This window comes from Bufo bufo, chromosome 3 (genome assembly GCF_905171765.1).
Source record: "Bufo bufo chromosome 3, aBufBuf1.1, whole genome shotgun sequence".
Lineage (NCBI taxonomy): Eukaryota > Metazoa > Chordata > Amphibia > Anura > Bufonidae > Bufo > Bufo bufo.
Genome location: NC_053391.1, coordinates 340,520,071 through 340,542,068, shown reverse-complemented (window position 1 = coordinate 340,542,068; position 21,998 = coordinate 340,520,071). Strand labels below are relative to the sequence as shown.

Genomic DNA, 21,998 nt, shown 5'->3' with positions numbered 1-21,998 from the left:
GTAAAAAAATTATGATAGGTGTTCTGCATTGTCCGTGGTTTCCATAAGAAAAAATATATAAAATTAGGCATGTCCGACTTTTTTCTCATTTGCGGACAAGGATCTGTGAAAAAAAACTGATCCTACGAAAAAAAAACTGGCATCATTTAATTTTTGCTGATCCCCGATTTGCGGACAGCAACAAACAACTGTCGTGTGCATGTAGCCCAAGACTACTTTCACACTAGCGATTTGGTTTCCGTTTGTGAGATCCATCATGGTTCTCTCACAAGCCGTCCAAAACGGATCAGTTTTGCCCTAATGCATTCTGAATAGATAAGGATTCACTCAGAATGCATCAGTTTGTCTACGATCAGTCACCATTCTGCTCTGCAAGCTGCTTCCTGCATTTTGGTGTCCGTCTGACGAAACTGAGCCAAAGGGATCCGTCCTGACACACAATGTAAGGTAATTAGAGACAGATCCGTTTTCACTGACAATATGGCACAATAAAAAAAGGATCCGTCCTCCATTGACTTTCAATGGTGTTCGAGAGGGATCCGTATTGGCTAAGGTAAAGATAATACAAACGGATCCATTCTGAGCAGATGCAGACGGTTGTATTATAGATGCGGATCCGTCCATGATGTATCCACACCAAACACAAGTGTGAAAGTAGCCTTATCTGTGTAGCAGAGAAAAATTGGGGACATTGTAAAACAACTTTATCATTGCTTGGATAGATTACTGTAAATTGGTTATTGTAATGATGAATGTAAACCTAAAAAGGAATGCAGTATAAATGATGTACCGTTCTGTATGTGGAGTCACTGTCTGCCTCTCTGCTCTGCAAGCACATGACATGTGCAAGGAGGAGTTTATGGGGGAGGAATATGTAAGAGGAAGCGGATCTATGGAGGAGTGGATGATGTGCAGGAGGCTGAATATGTATGAGGGGGCGGATCTATGGAGGAGTGGATGATGTGCAGGAGGCTGAATATGTATGAGGGGGCGGATCTATGGAGGAGTGGATGATGTGCAGGAGGCTGAATATGTATGAGGGGGCGGATCTATGGAGGAGTGGATGATGTGCAGGAGGCTGAATATGTATGAGGGGGCGGATCTATGGAGGAGTGGATGATGTGCTCTAGGCTGAATATGTATGAGGGCGGATCTATGAGGAGTGAATAATGTGCAGGAGGCTGAATATGTATGAGGAGGGCGGATCTATGAGGAGTGCATAATGTGCAGGAGGCTGAATATGTATGAGGGGGCGGATCTATGAGGAGTGCATAATGTGCAGGAGGCTGAATATGTATGAGGGGGCGGATCTATGAGGAGTGCATAATGTGCAGGAGGCTGAATATGTATGAGGGGGCGGATCTATGAGGAGTGCATAATGTGCAGGAGGCTGAATATGTAAGAGGAGGGCGGATCTATGGAGGAGTGCATAATGTGCAGGAGGCTGAATATGTAAGAGGGGGCGGATCTATGAGGAGTGAATAATGTGCAGGAGGCTGAATATGTATGAGGAGGGCGGATCTATGAGGAGTGCATAATGTGCAGGAGGCTGAATATGTAAGAGGAGGGCGGATCTATGAGGAGTGCATAATGTGCAGAAGGCTGAATATGTAAGAGGAGGGCGGATCTATGAGGAGTGGATGATGTGCAGGAGGCTGAATATGTATGAGGGGGCGGATCTATGAGGAGTGCATAATGTGCAGGAGGCTGAATATGTAAGAGGAGGGCGGATCTATGGAGGAGTGCATAATGTGCAGGAGGCTGAATATGTAAGAGGAGGGCGGATCTATGAGGAGTGCATAATGTGCAGGAGGCTGAATATGTAAGAGGAGGGCGGATCTATGAGGAGTGCATAATGTGCAGAAGGCTGAATATGTAAGAGGAGGGCAGATCTATGAGGAGTGGATGATGTGCAGGAGGCTGAATATGTATGAGGGGGCGGATCTATGAGGAGTGCATAATGTGCAGGAGGCTGAATATGTAAGAGGAGGGCGGATCTATGGAGGAGTGCATAATGTGCAGGAGGCTGAATATGTAAGAGGAGGGCGGATCTATGAGGAGTGCATAATGTGCAGGAGGCTGAATATGTAAGAGGAGGGCGGATCTATGAGGAGTGCATAATGTGCAGGAGGCTGAATATGTAAGAGGAGGGCGGATTTATGAGGAGTGCATAATGTGCAGGAGGCTGAATATGTAAGAGGAGGGCGGATCTATGAGGAGTGCATAATGTGCAGGAGGCTGAATATGTATGAGGGGGCAGATCTATGGGGGGGAGGAGTGAATAATGTGCAGGAGGCTGAATATGTAAGAGGGGGGCAGATCTATGGAGGAGTGAATAAGGTGCAGGAGGCTGAAACACCCCATATGTGGTCGTAAACTGCTGTACGGGCACACAGCATTGCACAGAAGGAAAGGAACGCCATGCGTTTTGTGGAAGGCAGGTTTTGCTGGACTGGTTTTTTGACACCATGTCCCATTTGAAGCCCCCCTGATGCACCCCTAGAGTAGAAACTCCAAAAAAGTGACCCCATTTTGGAAACTACAGGATAGGGTGGCAGTTCTGTTGGTACTAGTTTAGGGTACATATGATTTTTGGTTGCTCTATATTACACTTTTTGCGAGGCAAGGTAAGAAGAAATAGCTGTTTTGGCACAGTTTTTATTTTTTGTTATTTACAACATTCATCTGACAGGTTAGATCATGTAGTATTTTTACAGAGCAGGTTGTTACGAACGCAATATCAAATATGACAACTTTTTTGGGTTGTTTCAGTTTTAAATAAAGCATTTTTTTTTAAAAATTCTAAATATTAATTTTCAGTGTCTCCACATTCTGAAAGCAGTCTTTTTTTTGTGAGTGTCTTGTGTAGGGGGCTCATTTTTTTCGGGATGAGATGACTGTTTGATTGGTACAATTATAGGGTGCATATGACTTTTTGATCGCTTGCTATCACTTTGTGATGTAAGGTGACAAAAATAAAAAGGCTTTTTTTATGGTATTTCACCTGAGGTGAATAGGTCTACTTTTTATTTATGTACGTTTTACACTGATTTTTTTTTTTTTTTAAAAATTAAAACACGTTTTAGTGTCCACATTCTGAGCCATAGTTTTATTTTTATTTTTTGGGCGATTGTCTTAGGTAGGGGCTCATTTTTTGCAGGATGAGGTGACTGTTAGATTGGTACTGTTTTGGGGGGTATACACCTTTTTGATCGCTTGGTGTTGCAATTTAAGTGATGTAAAAATGACCCCAAAAAAATTGGTTTATTAAGCACAGTTTTTATTTTATTTTTTGGATGGTGTTCACCCGAGGGGTCATGTGTTAGTTTTATAGAGCCGGTCGATACGGACACAGTGATACCGAATATGTGTACTTTTCTTTTTTTCCCCTATTTTTTTCCCCTTTATTTTGGCAAAAGGATATTTTTTCATTTATTTTTTACTTGAAACTTTAAAACTAATTTTTTTCACTTTTTTTTACTTTATTTTTTGGCCCATTCTGGGACTTCAACTTTTGGGGGTCTGATGCCCTTTACAATGCATTCCAATACTTCTGTATTGGAATGCATTGGCTGTATGTGTAATATAGTGTGTATTGCACATACAGCTTCCTGCCTGTGAGATTCAGGGGGCTGGATCTCACAGGCTCTCCCCAAGAAGGCAGCCCCAATGCCTAAGGAAGGCATTGCACCGTCTTCAATGCCATCGGGTCCCCGTCACAGCAGCACAGGGACCAGATTGCAGCTCAGATACCCGCGAGGACATCGCATGTGCCGTGGTCAGCGCTGACCGCCGCATATCAAGGGTTAATGCGCAGGCATTGGCAATTTCACTGATGCCGGCGCATGCAGCAGGTGTCCGGCTATCAGTGACTGACGGACCCCTGCCGCGGATCGGGCAGGCGCATCACCTTCACTCGCCCGATCACAGCGCCGTACATGTACGGCGCTGGTCCTCTACGGGTTAAAGGTGAGGGTGGGTGTTACCAGTTGGTGGCATGTCTCTGCACAGTCTGACAGCACTGATTGGAAAGAGTAAGACACACCCAGTACTGTTAACACCCAGCTGCCACAGCCCCTCCCATGACAGAGGTGAGAAGATCAGGGAGATTGTCAGCCTCACGTGCTACCAGTCTCTGCTCTCACCTTGCAGTTTTTTTGTTTAGTGATGACCACACCCCTTGTCAGGTGTTGCCTGTGGTCAACACAGCCTCTATTTAGTTCACTCTCACACTGCTTACTATGCAGTTGATATTTCCTGCTTGGTGTTTGTTGAGCTGGTTTGTTCCTGTGGATCACAGTCTTCTCCATTCCCTCTTTAAAGATAAGTGCTTTTGTTGTGCATTTTGTTGTGCCTCTTGTGTGTTGTGTCAGGGAGACGTTGGGTCCTTCACCTGTGACAGAACCAGTAGTCTCATTCCCTGCCACCGTTCCTAGGGCTTCCAGGGTCTAGGTTTCTTCTGTACGAGTTTTTCCACCTTCAGGGTCTACTCATACTGGCAGGAGTCAGGGAGAGATCTAGGGATTCCTAGGAGGTCACCATCCCTCTTCCTTAGCTTTGAGGTCTAGACTCTGGTTCATTTCCTTCTGTGTGTTTTCTTGTGTTGGCCCCTCCCCATTACGTGACATTAACAACCGCCGAAAAATCATCATTTTGTTTGTGCCAGTACAGCTATGGATACGGTTTCTGCACTGGCCAATCATTTGCAGGGACTGTGTTTCGAGGTGGCTGACCTCCGCATGGCCGTCTCGCTGTGTCAGACCAGAGGCAGTGCTTTCCGCAGCGGGAACCAGGCCTGCCCTGAACCAAAGGTCGCTTTCCCGGATAGGTTTTCCGGAGGAAGTGACAACTTTATTCGGTTCAGGGAGTCGTGCAAACTATAATTTTAGACTACGTCCTAACTCTTCTGGGGACGAGAGTCAAAGAGTGGGAATTATTATTTAGTTACTGAAAGGTGACGCGCAGTCTTGGGCTTTTTCTTTGTCGACCAGATTACAATCCCTCTGGGTCGGTAGATTATTTTTTTTCAGAGCTCTGGGACTTATCTACGATGACCCAGATCGGGTTTCCCTGGCCGAGACTAAGTTGCATGGCTTACGGCAGGGAGAGCGTTCTGCGGAGTCCTATTGCTCTGAAATTAGGAGGTGGGCAACAGATACTGAGTGGAATGACCCAGCCCTCCGTAGTCAATTCTGTCAAGGGTTATCCGAGAACCTGAAGGACGCATTGGCATTTCACGAATATCCAGTCATTGGAGGCAGCCATGTCGCTGGCTGTACGTATTGATAGACGCCTGAGGGAGAGATCTAAGGTTCCTCTCGCTCGGGACGCACTATCATATGGGGAAGCTGCCTCAGACACTTTGGGTAGTGAGGCACTTGAGCTCATGTCTAATGATGAGCCAATGCAGTTGGTAGAGGTCACTCCTGGACCTGGTGATAAAGACGTTAGGGTTAAGAACAGACTCTGCTTTTTCTTTGGTAAAGGGGGACATTTTGTGAACGTATGTCCTTATGTTAAACGTCAAGGTGAAAAAGAAAGAAAAATATATGTATTTAGTACTCTTACTCTTGGTAGTGTGGGTGGGGAATCAGAGAATGTACTTTTGTCTTTTACCGGTAGTACCAGATTTCTCCTGCCTGCCAAGGTGGCGCTAGACTCCAAAACTGTGGGAATTTAAGTATTTATTGACAGTGGGGCAAGGGTTAACCTACTGGATGGCCAGTTCATCCGTATGCATGATTTGACAAGCGCATTAGACAAAAATATTTCAGTATTTGCAATTGATTCCGCGCCACTCTCACAAAAGTGTTTATTACAAATGGTGCAGGACATTCACCTAAAAAGGTGGGAGATTCTCATCAAGAATCCATTTAGTTATTTGTGCTGGAGGGTCTGCCTGCTCCTCTGGTGCTAGGGTTAGGGCTCTTTCACACTTGCGTTCTTGTCTTCCGGCATAGAGTTCCGTCGTCGGGGCTCTATGCCGGAAGAATCCTGATCAGGATTATCCTAATGCATTCTGAATGGAGAGAAATCCGTTCAGGATGCATCAGGATGTCTTCAGTTCCGGAACGGAACGTTTTTTGGCCGGAGAAAATACCGCAGCATGCTGCACTTTTTGCTCCGGCCAAAAATCCGGAACACTTGCCGCAAGGCCGGATCCGGAATTAATGCCCATTGAAAGGCATCGATCCGGACTTAAGCTAGACGTCGTTTCGGCGCATTTCTTCGATAACCCGAACTTTAGACGGCGAACTTAAAAACACAAGTTCGCTCAACACTACTGGTGTGTTATTCCTGTAAATCACTGTCTTCTCCATTACCTCTTTAAAGATAAGTGCTTTTGTTGTGCCCCTTGTGTGTTGTGTTTCTAGGCCTCAGGGAGACGCTGGGTCCTCCACCTGGGAAAGAATCAGTAGTCTTATTCCCTGCCACCGTTCCTAGGGCTTCCAGGGTCTATGTTCTGGTGTATGAGTTTTTCCACCTTCAGGGTCTACTCATACTGGCAGGAGTCAGGGAGAGATCTAGGGATTCCTAGGAGGTAACTATCCCTCTTCCTGTCACCATCCCTCTTCCTTAGCTTTGAGGTCTAGACTCTGGCTTATTTCCTTCTGTGTGTTTTCTTGTGTTGGCCCCTCCCCATTACGTGTGACACCAGCAGGACCATTACTGCAGACTGTTGTAAACTTCTAGCAGGAAAAATACAGGAATGGTACAACATAGCAATTCAAGAACATCTATTCTTATGACTACTACATGGGGAATGCAAGTAGTTACTACAACTGACATGTCAGGAGAGGTGACAGATTCTCTTGAAGGTACACTGTTCAAACACTTACCTCTTGGCGGTAGTACTTGCAGCAGAAATTCTAGCTTTCCTTGCAGTGCCAAGTTTTTTTGTGGAAGTTTTATTCTGATAAAAGCACAGAACAGACAAATAACTTGCATTAATAAACCTTATGACAAAATGTAAGTACTGTATACACTGGTATCCCTGTCACAGTAGTGGCACAATCCACAATGCTGGTTCTAGACATACAGTTAAGCAGAAGAGTCTACCAAGGAGTTCTCCAAGTGCTCAATCTCTTCACTCTGGCTATTTATAGGTCCAAACAATATCCAAATGGGTAATGTGCACCAGGATGACTTTCTTGGGGGAGAGTTCTATCCATTAAATCCAACTTACCAGATACAGACAAGACAGGGATTTGGGTGGGTGTCTGCCTGGACCCCAACCAGTCATGAGAACAGAAGTCCCGTATCTGAATGGAGAGCTAGCCAAGCATGCGTACTTACACTCCAAAGTCAAAGGAACTGCTGGAAACACCTAAGCACTGTACTCGCCATCTTAAGCTATCCCATAGAGATGAAGTGGCAGTGCATATGCTCGACCTGCTGCTCCATTCACAAATGGGGAACATACTAACACATCCTGTGTGAATGTACAGCAGTCCCTCCAATAGCAGCAGGGGAACAGGGGCAGCAAGAAAACAAATAGTAGCAATCGGGACTCCTTATCTGAAGTACTACCCATGAATTACTCCAGATTGTCACCATGATGTGGGACAGATTCCCTTTAATAACTGGCTGCAGCAGTCCACTGATTATTATGACACATGACCAGCACCAGGGAAACTACAACCGGATGGAACTGGAACCAGAACCACTGGATTTGAAAAATGAGTATGTGCTTTTTTTTTTACCCAATGAAGTTCATATAGGAGTTTCCAAAACTCTTCTGAATGGGGTTTCTGTTACGTGGAAGGTAGGTTCAGCCAGTATGATTTAAATGGGCGAGCACATGTTTTTTCCATTGCTCTCATATACACTGCAGTCTTATTTATATATTTTAGCCTACAGCATACATCTGCTTCTACCAGGACAAGAAAGAATATTCCAAGCAAAATTATTCCTCCAGGTTAGTTTTTGGTCTCCCTGCCCAATGGGCAACCACATTAAATCAACTTCATTGGGCAGGACAAAAGAATGCACCAAACATTTAAAAACTCACATTTGTTCTTTGTCTGAGGACACTGGTCACTGAAATATTTTCCACTAGATCTTCAATAGAGTTGGCCTTCACTTTCCTTGCTGTACATAGAAATCAAGGAGGAAGTGAAAAATACATGTAATCAGGTCTACACATCTACAACATGCACTGTTTTTATGAACAGGCATGTTCAACCTGCGGCCCTCCAGCTGTTGCACAACTCCCAGCATGCCTGAACAGCCTACAGCCATCAGCAGGGCATGGTGGGAGTTGTAGTTTTACAACAGCTGGAGGGCCGCAGGTTGAACATCCCTGTTGTAGAAAAAAAATCATCAAAATATTGTTCAGAAAACAAAATGACTGGATTCAAAAGATCTATAAAAGTTCTTGGCCCATAAGAAAACGCTCATCAACTGCCAGTTACCCAGCTTTAGAAAAGCTGAACTTGAGTCACTTTGCCGCTGTCCATTTGGCATGGGTAGTTTCAGAGTGGCTCCAGCAGCGCAATTTTGTGACTTTGCGAGTATGAACATTCATCCCAGATAACCTGACTGTCTAAAGGTGCAACAGATCACCCCATCAACAAGCGAAATTCTCGTTCATCCAGTGAAACAGTCGTTTGTGCAGGCAAGTAAATTGTTGTTTCTGGGCAGCAGGTTGTGCTGTCTAATCAGTGATCTGCTGCCCAGAAACCGGTGATCACTTCCTTCCCTCCCGATAATCTGCTGCTCCTCGGAGCGTGTAAACCCGCCATTATACTATGGCTGATCGAACCTCTGACCTTGTCCACATTGATTGGGACAACTCGGGTTTACACCCATTGACGTCGGGATGTGGAGACCGCTCATTTCTCAATCTATTCAACACCATATAGAGTTGTTAACCCTAACAGGCAGCTATAACGGTATACATCTTAGGCCCAAGTTAACACTTTAGTTATTTCCATCAGTTATCTTGAGCCAAAACCAGTAGTGAAGCCTCCACAGAGATCAGGTATAATTGAGAAATTTCCTCTTCTATGTTTGACTCATTATAACTGATCAGAAGTGTGACTTTGGTCTTCTACTAGAAGTGGTTGTAACAAGTAGTGACCAACAAGGTTAAGGGGTCAATATTCTTAAAACACATCCATGCACAGACTAAAATTATATACTGACCTTTCTTGGCAGGCTTAAAAGGTGTCTGAGAAACGCTTGATGTTACTTTCTCAATGTCCGCATTCACCTAATTCAAACAGAACGTGACAAAACAATCTTGAGTTTATTGTAGACATTCATGAGATATACATGACCGCGTACATTGACCCCTAAATGCCAACAGAAGTCACCTGCAATACCTTTTCTAACTATCACGCCAAAAAGTATAGCAAGAACTCACCAACACTTCAAAGGCTTTCATCATAGGACATGTACCGTATTTATCGGCGTATAACACGCACCTTCATTTTAAGGGAAATTTCAGGAAAAAAAAATAATTTCAAATTGTACTGCTATGGAGTGGGGGGATCTGTGGATGGAACTGTTATGGGGGGGGGGATCTGTGGATGACACTGCTATATGTCATCCACAGATCCCCCTCATAACAGTGTCCCCCAATACACCGGCCCTCTGCTCACCGAAGTATTTATAAACGTGAATCCTTATCCTGTTATTAAGCTGCCCTCTCCCATGTTCCCATGTCCCCCCTGTATCCCCACAGCACTTACGATTCACACGCTTCCATAGCAGGCAGGGCTGACGGCACCAGTAACGTCACTCACTGACGTTGTGCGCCTGCTCCGCCTGCTTCATTCATAAAGGGGGCGGAGCAGGCGCTCTACGTCAGTGAGTGACGTTACTGCTGCCGTCCGCTCTGCCTGCTATTGAAGCTTAAGTAAGTGCTATGGGGATACAGGGGGGACATGGGAACATGGGAGAGGGCAGCTTAATAACAGGATAAGGATTCACGTTTATAAATACTTTGGTGAGCGGCGGGGCCCGGTGTAAGAGTACAGTGACTGCACCGGGCCCCGCCCCTAGTTACGGACTCCAGCCCTTCCTCTCTCCCGGCTCATACAGCGCAGTCTGTGATGCTGCATCTTTGCCGGGCCACAATGAATATCGGCGTATAACACGCATACATCATTTGCCCCCTTTTTTCAGGGGGAAAAAGTGCGTGTTATACGCCGATAAATACGGTAATTGGCATCGCCCAGCAAACAACGCTTTATACTGCAAGGATAACCAGTTTATCTAAAGAAGGCCAATTACTTCAGACAAGTAATGTGTGATCGGAAAGGCTTTTAGGGCAGCTACGTTATAACTTAAGATCTGCCCGAGCATGCCAGGGAACACTATATCCATTATAAAGAAGTACAATTAGCTAGCCACATCATAATGGCTGCTACCAACCTTACTTATTCTCTAACTTTATTTTCCAGTTTCTTAATACAGAGCAGGGTAAAAGGCGGCACAGGGCAGGCGGAGGTTAGGACAATCCGTTACAAATATTCTATTATAGCAAGCTACAAATCAAGAAATCCTGCTATAAAAATACCGTCACCAGCTAGTAAAGGTATCTTCGAACCAATGGAAGGGCATTCAGCACCCCACACTGTCCTATTCTACAACAGACATTCAGTAAGTGTATGAAGACTAACAGACGCGGCCTCAGTTTTCACTTCTTATAGTGCTGTGATTGGTCGCTATAGTCCAAAGTTTAGTTTTGTGGGTTTTCATAAATCTCCCTCAGATTAGACATTGCCAGTATCGGCGAATTAGTCACTACGGACAAGCTGTGAAATGCAGGACAGCCTTATACGTCTGGGACACCAGAGGTCCATTACTCAATGCAAAATAGAAAGTCAATCTATACAAATCTTCACCTAGTCCTTGAATTTCACCATTATGTCAAATCATTTCATATTCTATTTAGCAGTTTCTGGAAAACCTCGGTAATCACAGGGGTCGTCACTTAGATTGCCTCAAATTGTGAGCAGCAATTGTGCCTAGTTATGCAGAATGAGCGCATGCACCAGTGCATAAACTAGGAACTTCTGCCATTTACTGGGACATCAGCCATACTGGCCACCAACTAGCAGAAAAGTCTGAACAGGCCTATTTGTGATCACCACATTCATGTCCTTTATGCATAGAGGTCCTATTTAAAGCATTTAAAAAAAAAAAATGTGTTGAGCGAATCGAGCTTCGGATCCTAGATCCAAAGTCGATTCACTCCAAACTTCATTTCAATGCTGTACGGAGATGTGTCTCCATACAGCATTGAAATGTATGGGCTCTGGGGAGGCGAAGTGCGTTATTCCCAAGTCTTGAGATACTTTGGGGAATAACTTCAGCCATTAATTTTTAAACTTTAAAACATGGATCTGAAGTCTGCTTTGTTACAGACTGGTAACTCAGTACCGAAGCCGACTTCGGATCCATGTTCTAAAGTTTAAAAACGCAAAGCCCTGTGAGACTAAGATTTGCCTCGTCGGGGTCCATAAATTTGAACACTGTACACAGATCATTAGTACAATCCCTCCAATGATTACATGAAAAACTGGGAACAAAAAAAAAATATATAATACAATACATTTATTCACCCATTGGTGACGCAACGTTTCGGCTCCAACATGAAGCCTCTCAAGCTTGAGAAAGGCTTCATGTAGGAGCCTAAACGTTGCGTCACCAATGGGTGAATAAACCACAATTTTCCACATTATCCTGAGTGCTGCTCTATTTTTTGGACTATATATTTTATATATACAAAGTCAATTAGTTGCAGAAGCAGAATTTGCCTTCAACTCACCATTGCCGCTGCCTCTAAAGCTTTTAGGCTGCCTCCTTTTGCTAGAAAAAAAAATATACATATAAAGTTTCAGTTATATGATATCAGGCATTTTTTTTTTCTTTAAAAGACTTAAGCTATAGCTAGTGTCAGGAGTCATCACATGACAAACACTTTCAAGAAAAACAAGAACCTCAGAAAGAGTTAAAGAAAATAAAAGCGGTACCAATCCCAACACTTTTTTTTTTTTTTATCCAGTTTAAAAAAAAAGGAGTTATCCAAAAGATATTGATGACCTAACTCCAGGTTAGATCAGATCTGCAGGGGTCCAACACACAGGAACCCGCTGAGCAGCTATTAGAAGAGGTCGTAGCCTCTTCCTAGGCTAATGGATGTCACTGTACATCGGTCACATGGCCTAGTTGCAGCCCAGGCTCAGTATAAAATTTACAATTCTTTATTTCTTAATTATAAAATCCATAGGCTGACCAGACAGGCAAGGTCTACGCGTTTCGACTGCACATCTTAATCATGACCCACTATATAGTGTACGGCACTGTGTTTGGAAAGCTGCTGGGAGCCTAAATCACTCACCAGAGCTCCGGGGAGCGGAGCGGCTCCCTGAAACAGTTGATCAGCAGGGGGGCTGGGACTCAAATCCTCGGCGATCTGATAATGATGTGAGATCATAAACCCACAGGCCATCCAGCATATCATAGATTGGAGAGCTTTCACCCGAAATACAGTAAGGCCAAGTTCACACTTCAGTTATTTCCATTGGTGAGAAGATTGTCGTGGAACGCTAACCCATATTTAACAACCACAAAAGACTAAAGGAAATATTACCTCTTCTGGCATACAAACCAGACTTAAAGGGGTTGTCAGTTATTTTTTTGTTCTTTGTATGTTTCTAACTAATCAAGTGTAGCAGATTTACCATGCACTTACTGCATCTGTAGTTGCTGCTTTCTCAGATTTCACTGATGGTCACATGATCTGTGATGTCAGCTTCTCTCCCTGCTCTGATAATGTTTGGTGCACAAGCCTGAGAGAGCAGATATGTCTGTACACCAGAAGTCACTGTGCTGGCCACACACCCCTGCCCTGCTGTCTGCCATCTCACTTGATTCTTCAGGAGACTTTAACCCCTTCTGCAGCACAGACTCCGGGCTGAAGGCTTTAACAAGTAGCTGCAGGCAGTGAGGAGACAAATGCTGGGCACAGGAGCTGACAGAGGAGTTCTGACGAGCATTGCACAACAGGAAGGGGGAATATCCTGTGTGTATCAGCAGTGTCATTGTACAGCTGGGACTTGTAGTTCTATACATACAACATGCTGCTGAGTCTCCCAGCAGGCAGACATGTCACTCAGGGCTGTACTTTTATTCACTCCTTTTGCAGAGCAGGGGGAGGGGCAAAGATTGTTTTTATTGCAGGTAAACAAAGGGCCACAAAAGAACCAGGGAAATGAGGAAATATACTTAGCTGGCTTAGCTTAGTTATACATTGCTGCCCATCAGGTTTAGGGCTGTTTCACACAAGCAAATTCCGTACGTGTCATCCGCAGCGTGAATGAGAGCCAAGCCCCGCTCTGGACAGCAGACACACGGAGCATTAAAGGGAACCTGTCACCTAAAAAACACCTCCCAAACAACCAGCAGTATGTTCCTAAAGATCCTTTTCTTCCTCTGGCCAGATGCACCAAAATCTTGAAAAATTAACTTTAATCCCCTGCACACGCTATGTAACAGCAGAGTTAGAAGTCAAGGGGGAAGCGGCTTCCTCGCTTCAAGTCAAGATAACCACGCCCCTTTCCTTTTGATTGACAGACAATAGCTTTTGGCTGTTCAGCAAAGCCGGCTGAGTGTGAGTGTGCGTCAGACGGTCACGTGCGCGGCTGTCAGAGGTGAAGGGGCAGGGAAAGGGGGCATGGTTATCTTGACTTGAAGAGAGGAGGCCACTGCCCCCTTGACTTCAAACTCTGCTGTTACATAGCGTGTGCAGGGGATTAAAGTAAGTTTTTCAAGATTTTGGTGCACCTGGCCAGAGGAAGAAAAGGATCTTTAGGAACATACTGCTGGCTACTTTAAAGGTAATGATGGTGGTTTGGGAGGCTTTTTTTAGGCGACAGGTTCCTTTTAACATGATTGATAATGCCCTGTGTCTCTCTCTGATCTTTTTATTACAAAATCACAGAGAGATAAAGTTATCACTGTGATTTTGTAGTAAAAAGGTCACAGAGGCAAAGAGCATTATCAGTCATGTTATTGCTCCGTGTCTCTGCTGTCCAGAGCGGGGTTTGGCTCTCTTTCACGCTGCGGAGTCCACGCACGGCATCCACTCGTCTGAAAGAGCCCTTACAGTGCTTATTTTTTTTCATAACTCGGACAACCCCTTCAAAAAGGAATCTCCTTGTCAGAAGTGCCCTCATCACCACAACATTTCTGTGCAACAATAAAAAAAATACAAGGCCTTCAGGTGTCTTCTCCATAATACAGTCCATATACCCAACAGACCTAGAACATCTCATGTGCATCCCCAATGTAGTGTACATGATACTTTGTACGAGGTGTCCTAATGGAGGACTTTATACAGGGAGTGCAGAATTATTAGGCAAGTTGTATTTTTGAGGATTCATTTTATTATTGAACAACCATGTTCTCAATGAACCCAAAAAACTCATTAATATCAAAGCTGAATATTTTTGGAAGTAGTTTTTAGTTTTAGCTATTTTAGGGGGATATCTGTGTGTGCAGGTGACTATTACTGTGCATAATTATTAGGCAACTTAACAAAAAACAAATATATACCCATTTCAATTATTTATTTTTACCAGTGAAACCAATATAACATCTCAACATTCACAAATATACATTTCTGACATTCAAAAACAAAACAAAAACAAATCAGTGACCAATATAGCCACCTTTCTTTGCAAGGACACTCAAAAGCCTGCCATCCATGGATTCTGTCAGTGTTTTGATCTGTTCACCATCAACATTGCGTGCAGCATCAACCACAGCCTCCCAGACACTGTTCAGAGAGGTGTACGGTTTTCCCTCCTTGTAAATCTCACATTTGATGATGGACCACAGGTTCTCAATGGGGTTCAGATCAGGTGAACAAGGAGGCCATGTCATTAGATTTTCTTCTTTTATACCCTCTCTTGCCAGCCACGCTGTGGAGTACTTGGACGCGTGTGATGGAGCATTGTCCTGCATGAAAATCATGTTTTTCTTGAAGGATGCAGACTTCTTCCTGTACCACTGCTTGAAGAAGGTGTCTTCCAGAAACTGGCAGTAGGACTGGGAGTTGAGCTTGACTCCATCCTCAACCCAAAAAGGCCCCACAAGCTCATCTTTGATGATACCAGCCCAAACCAGTACTCCACCTCCACCTTGCTGGCGTCTGAGTCGGACTGGAGCTCTCTGCCCTTTACCAATCCAGCCATGGGCCCATCCATCTGGCCCATAAAGACTCACTCTCATTTCATCAGTCCATAAAACCTTAGAAAAATCAGTCTTGAGATATTTCTTGGCCCAGTCTTGACGTTTCAGCTTGTGTGTCTTGTTCAGTGGTGGTCGTCTTTCAGCCTTTCTTACCTTGGCCATGTCTCTGAGTATTGCACACCTTGTGCTTTTGGGCACTCCAGTGATGTTGCAGCTCTGAAATATGGCCAAACTGGTGGCAAGTGGCATCTTGGCAGCTGCACGCTTGACTTTTCTCAGTTCATGGGCAGTTATTTTGCGCCTTGGTTTTTCCACACGCTTCTTGCGACCCTGTTGACTATTTTGAATGAAACGCTTGATTGTTCGATGATCACGCTTCAGAAGCTTTGCAATTTTAAGAGTGCTGCATCCCTCTGCAAGATGTCTCACTATTTTTGACTTTTCTGAGCCTGTCAAGTCCTTCTTTTGACCCATTTTGCCAAAGGAAAGGAAGTTGCCTAATAATTATGCACACCTGATAAAGGGTGTTGATGTCATTAGACCACACCCCTTCTCATTACAGAGATGCACATCACCTAATATGCTTAATTGGTAGTAGGCTTTCAAGCCTATACAGCTTGGAGTAAGACAACATGCATAAAGAGGATGATGTGGTCAAAATACTCATTTGCCTAATAATTCTGCACGCAGTGTATTAGGGAGAACGTCCAGAAACTGCGACCCAGGATGAATTTACAGATACACTATAAAACACAACTGTGGGAAACCATTTCTCTGAACCAGGACACTCCATGGGCGACTTAAAGGTTTTAGTTCTCAAAGGGAATTTTAAGATAGAGAAAAAAGGAGAACGTGGGAATTTAAACTGACTACAATCCAATCATTCGGCCAAGGTTTATATTTAAAGGGCTATAAACCTGGACATAAGCTCCCCTTCCTCATTTAGCATGAATGAGTGGAGCATCAAAGTATTTCCTGATCCAATGTACAGGTCTTGTAGTAACATCCTCCAATTGTTGTGCCCGTTTCTCACTCTTCTATTTGTAATTTTGCCAGAAGGAGCCTCTGTGCTCAGACAGCTTGCAATATGATTGTTGCTGCATGATGTCAGTGTTATTCAATAGGTTCCAGGTCTCGCAGGGACACAGCACTACAGGTCAGAACAGGAACTCGCACCGCCACACGCAGAGAGTTTCTCGCATTGAACTTGCTCATCTGTGTCTGGCCTTAATACGGCTTAAAAATCAGATGTCTAGACCTAATGCACATGGACGTTGACTGTATTGTGGCTCACAAACAGCAACATATGGGGGACCAGCCACGTGCACATCGCATCATGATGCAGACCCATTCACTTGAATGGTCCGGTGGGGAACAGAGGCACCACGAAACCCACAGAAGCACTACGGAGCTCTTCCGTGGGGATTCTCTCCGTGCCTTCGTACCACAAAAAAAAAAAAATAGAACTTGTTCTATCTTTTTTGCAGTGTGGACGGATCATATTGCAAGATGAATGGGTCTGGATCAGTCGGCGGCAACCGCAAGGATGGTGCCGTGCATTGGGGACAGCAAATTGTGTGTGCATGAGGCCTTAGAGAAACCTAGTCACATAAAGCCAGGGAAATACACAGCTTGCTGTATTTTTGTGCCAATATGCCATATATCTCATCCAACGCTATAAAGGGTAAAATCCACATAAGTTTTGCTGCATATTTCTGTCACTATCCACAGTGTTCCCCATAAATCATATCCCCTTGGATGACAGAAACTGAAATGTTATCTATGGGTTTATGGCTGATGTTCGGACGCATAAAGAACCAATATGTAAAGATTTAAAGTCCTGCAGAAAAAAATAAAGTTATGAAGAATAAGTGATAAAACGGAGACTAAAAATCTCAGGGAAACAGGCAATTATATGCATCAGAAGTCAAAAGGGGACATTAAAGATTTTATTCCACTATTGCGGCATAAAAATGTTGCACATTAGGTCTCACACCACATTTGTGCCATAATATGTGACTGAGCTTCTCGTCCCTTTTCTGGTGGTGCATATTACTCAAGCACAGGGAGATGAAGACGTACATATGGGAACGCCGGTCTTATAAACCTCCCCCGCAGTATTTCTTACAAGAGATGCAAGTAAGAATTTTAAAGGGAAATAATTCTGATAATCGTCTTACCGAAGAAGTCAATCCAGCGCATCTCTCGGATCGCTACGGGGAGCTTGATAATTTCAATGTTGTACAGGCTATCCACTTCCTTCAGATTGCTCACAACGTTGGCTTTTAGTTCTTCTACTATTGTCTTGACTGGTAGAAAGAGGGAGAACAGTTTACAGCATTGGTTTCCAGCTCAGAATTTCACAAGAGCAGATATTTTCTTCCAGAACGTTCTCTATGATCAAAACTCATTCCCAGAGAAGCCCTTTAGGGGGGTTGTCCCATCTCGCTACGTAGCTTTCACTCGGTTCTTAGTCTAATAAACTTACCCTAGCCATGTTATTTTCACTATGACCTCCTTCTCTCCCTAGTCAATTTTTAGTTCCCATTGTTTATTACTCGTTGTCAAGGGTTACAGCCATCGTTGCGATATTGCAGTAGTGGCCGCGCTTGCGCAGTGTCTTTGTTGCCTTATTCTTGCCTGTGCTGGCCGGGACCACAGGAGCATGCACAGCATCTTCCAACCCGCAAGCAGCTGCTGTAGATGCTGCTAATAGACTTGGTTAGCTATTAGATGCATCGGGCGTACGCTTGTACAGGGAAGAGACGTCAGCAGAAGGTACCGCCCACAGAAAGTGGTGCGCTTTATCGGGGAAATGAGAGATGGAACAACCCCTTTAAGACTCATGCACGGACCCACAGGACTGTGCGCCTTCATGAGCACCACCTTCTCCCATAGAAGCAATATTCATAAGTAGGGACGAACGGAATCTACTTTGGATGTTTCATCAGAAATCGATTCGCTCATCCCTATTCATAAGGAAGGATACCTCAGGAGTATGGCAAGTACTGCAGCATGCCAGGAGTTTGTTTTTACAGAATCCATGGAGAAAGCAGTCTGAGAACATGAAATTACAGCATGGAGCCATAGAGTTCTATGGGAAATGTGTTCATATTACAAAGAGCTGGACACTTAAGACTGTAGTCACATTTGGGGCTTTTTGAACCGAACACAGGAGTATGAAGTAGATGTGAAGTATCTGTCTCCCTTTATATTTTCCCTTCTCTTTGGAACCACCCCTGGTTTTGGCACAATAACAAATGCCATGTGTGGTTCTAGCCTAAAGAATCCCTTGCCCAATTACCTTAGTTTTCAGCATCATCTAACAGTGGGTACTTCTGATGGTTAAGCATCCATATAGGACGTGTATAGCCACTAGTTATGGGATCACTTCTGACTGACAACTCTGGCACGAAGAAAGGTATTCAGAAGCCCCTCAATACAGTTGCCAACAGATGTTTATGATGGCAGCATAAGCAACTATGGCCATACTCAGCAAGAAGAAAGCAAGCCAGGGACCAGAAGATGGACAAGCGGAGGTTAGCAGCCAAGTATCTTTCTATAGGTGGTACAGGCTATGGGATACAAATAAGTGATTTATTACTGGAGAACTCCTATAGGTCACTGTCTCAAGAGTGAAAATGCATTTTGAATAATTGGACTAAAGGGGTTGGGCAGCGGCTTAAGGGGTTTTCCGGGAGTTTTATACTGATGGATAGGTCATCAGTATCTGATTGGTGGGGTCCAACACCCCCTCTGATCAGCTGTTTGAGAAGGCAGCGCTGCTCCTGTGAGCGCTGCAGCCTTCTTTCAGGTTTTCCTAGGCCAGTGATGACATATTCACCAAGCACAGCTGCTATACAATGTACGCCATTGTGCTCGGTAAGCACAGAGAAGGCTGCAATGCTCACAGGAGCGCCAGTGCAGTCTCAAACAGCTGATTGGTGTTGGTCCCGGGAGTCAGACCCCCACTGATCACCTATCTAGGTCAGGGATGGCCAACCTGCGGCTCTCCAGCTGTTGTAAAACTACAACTCCCACCATGGCCTGCTCTAGGCTGTCTAGGCATGCAGGGAGTTGTAGTTTTGCAACAGCTGGAGGGCCTCAGGTTGGCCATCCCTGATCTAGGTGAAAGGTGATCAATAATAAAATCTTAGAAAACCCCTTTTAATATCCATCACCTATCTTCAGGACAGGTCATGGATATCAGACTGTTGTGGGTCAGACTCCCAGCACCCCCACCGATCAGCTGTTTTAAGGGGTAGCAAAGCTTGTGTGAGCGGCTTCCTATTCAAAACTACCTGCGCTTTGTCTCCTGTGTAATTACACAGCATGGAGGCGGCGCGCTGATAGTTCTGAAGAGGTGGGAGCTCACACAGGCATAGCTACCCTTTCATACGGTGGGATGCTGGGAGTCACCACTGCAGCCATGTGAACAGCTCCCAGAGGGGTGGACACCCCATGTAAGTCTTCATTATTTATCCAATTACATCTAGTGGCATTGGGGAAGATTTTAAAGAAACTCCCATCTTTATATACGGTAAGTCTTCATCTGTGCCATTGTAGGGTGGCATCAATACAAAGTAAAGCCTCCATCACAGGCATTACAGCAGTTGAGTGGGGAAGACTCATTCTTACCTTGACTGTCAAAGTCCTTGATAAAAGATGCCAGCTTCTCATTCTTCATAGTGCGAGTCTTCTGTCCACGGTTGGTTCTTTTCTTTGGCGCCATGGTGAGAACCAATGTCTGTAAAGATTATTGGAGAAGGATGTGAATCTCTGATCTTATGCGGCCACATTAGAGAATTGCTATGGACAACGCTCCTGATCACGACGACACTATGGCCCCGGTACTGGATAGCCATATACATTCAACAGCTGTTGGCCTCCCGACTGCCCACACACATGCATGCTTGGCTTGACCCAGGAGTGTGTTCTTGAAGCTTGAAAACAAAGGATCGGGCATACTTAACTTTAACATGCCCAATCCTTTTCTTCATGAACTTCAGAAGACACTAGATGGGCGGCTGATTCAGCCTGTATTAGGCCAGTGTGCATGGAACCAGCTTGCCGCAGCACTGAGGTCTGTGAGGTCACCAAGGACCTGGCGGGGACCAGGAAACACCAGAAGAGGGGATTGGAGAGGCGAGTAAAACTGCTTTGTGTTTGGGGGCAGGCCGACATCCCCAAATATGTAGCAGTGGGGGAGAGAACGGTCCTGATAAGGGGGTATTCCCATCTCAGTTAATCCACAGCGTGGGTTCCATAGGTGCTACTCCATTTCCAGAAAAAGGCCCCCCCTTACTGACTGCAGTGTCCAGAGGTGGTCGGGACCATGGAGTTACCCAAACACGGCACCACAAATTCACTTGTATGGAAAAAGTATAGCATGAGACTATGGATCCTCCTCTCGCCAATGCAAGACCTATATCTTCAGAAAGTTGGGAATTATGTGGAAACATACAAATGTATTATATGGTAAAACCGCCATGTACCTAGGTACTATGCATCTAATTGATAAAATAATAATTGATACAAATATATAATTGATAAAAATTCATAAATTAAAACATCAATTGATCACTCTAGGTCGAGTTCTACTTTGGTTCTCTATAGAGACATGTCTGTATAGGTAGAAATCCCGGTGGTAGGTGCCATGTAATCAGTCTGTATGTATAGGACTTCTGGTCTTTATGTGGAAGGACACAGTTCCTACGTAGTCCCAAGCTTTCAGAGTCAATAGGCTTCACCCGTTTATAGAAAATGGAATGTACACATTTGGTACTCACGATACGTTGCGCTGATCAAAAACTCTTTTTGCGTGTAGAGGTTCTTTCAGTGGCGTCCCACAGCTCCACACTGGAACACAGAGCTTCAGATGCTAAACCCGATGTGAACAATTAAGTACAGATGAAGAGAGTAAAAAAGTTAAGTTTGAGACCACAGGTGACCCACTGAGAAAGAGATAAGCTATCTCGAAACGCGTCTGGACGGAATACCTGTGCGTTAAATCAACTACACAATATACATGGCCATGTACTAAACTTCAGTCAAGAAATACAATATCGCTTTACTTACGAAACTTACAGACGGACCAAGTCTCACGAGAATTGGGACAAGATCCCGAAAGACGCTGCAAAACGAAACTAACATTGTTGGAGCTGTGGGACGCCACTGAAAAACCTCTACACACAAAAAGGTTTATGATCAGCGCAACGTATCGTGAGTACCAAATGTGTACATTACATTTTCTATAAAACGGGTGAAGCCTATTGACTCTGAAAGCTTGGGACTACGTAGGAACTGTGTCCTTCCACATAAAGACCAGAAGTCCTATACATCCAGACTGATTACATGGCACCTGCCACCGGGATTTCTACCTATACAGACACGTCTCTATAGAGAGCCAAAGTAGAACTCGACCTAGAGTGATCAATTGATGTTTTAATTTATGCATTTTTATTAATTATATATTTGTATCAATTATTATTTGTATCAATTAGATGTATAGTACCTAGGTACATGGCGGTTTTACCATATAATACATTTGTATGTTCCACATAATTCTCGGAATGTTCTGAGTGCCGCTCCAACTTTCTGACTATACAATTGAGAACAAGGGGTGTTTCTTTTTGACCTGAGCACCAGTCGTGGTTATCCAGTGAGCCATCTGTAGATTGTACTCAAGACCTAGATCTACTACCCATATATGGCGGAGGGCTCCTGCACGCCAACATTTTTTTGACCCGCATCCGATCCACATCTTTTGCAGGTCAGATGCAGACCCATTC

The 21,998-nt window shown here is 44.4% G+C and overlaps 1 protein-coding gene across 4 annotated transcripts in view; it reads right to left on the bottom strand.

The window, feature by feature from the left end:
• CDCA8 (cell division cycle associated 8) overlaps window positions 1-21,998 on the bottom strand; it is a 55,084-nt gene that overhangs the window by 31,854 nt on the left and 1,232 nt on the right. For 2 of the 4 annotated variants that reach the window (XM_040421911.1, XM_040421913.1), the window contains exons 2-8: window positions 20,997-21,066; window positions 19,846-19,954; window positions 17,388-17,516; window positions 11,780-11,820; window positions 9,148-9,214; window positions 8,012-8,091; window positions 6,840-6,913 (exon numbers count right to left, since the gene is read on the bottom strand). In XM_040421911.1, the coding sequence (XP_040277845.1) occupies window positions 6,840-6,913; window positions 8,012-8,091; window positions 9,148-9,214; window positions 11,780-11,820; window positions 17,388-17,516; window positions 19,846-19,939 (485 nt within the window). In that variant the 5' untranslated portion in view covers window positions 19,940-19,954; window positions 20,997-21,066. The remainder of the gene's footprint in view (window positions 1-6,839; window positions 6,914-8,011; window positions 8,092-9,147; window positions 9,215-11,779; window positions 11,821-17,387; window positions 17,517-19,845; window positions 19,955-20,996; window positions 21,067-21,998) is intronic. The other 2 variants (XM_040421914.1, XM_040421915.1) reach the window with 1 other exon arrangement.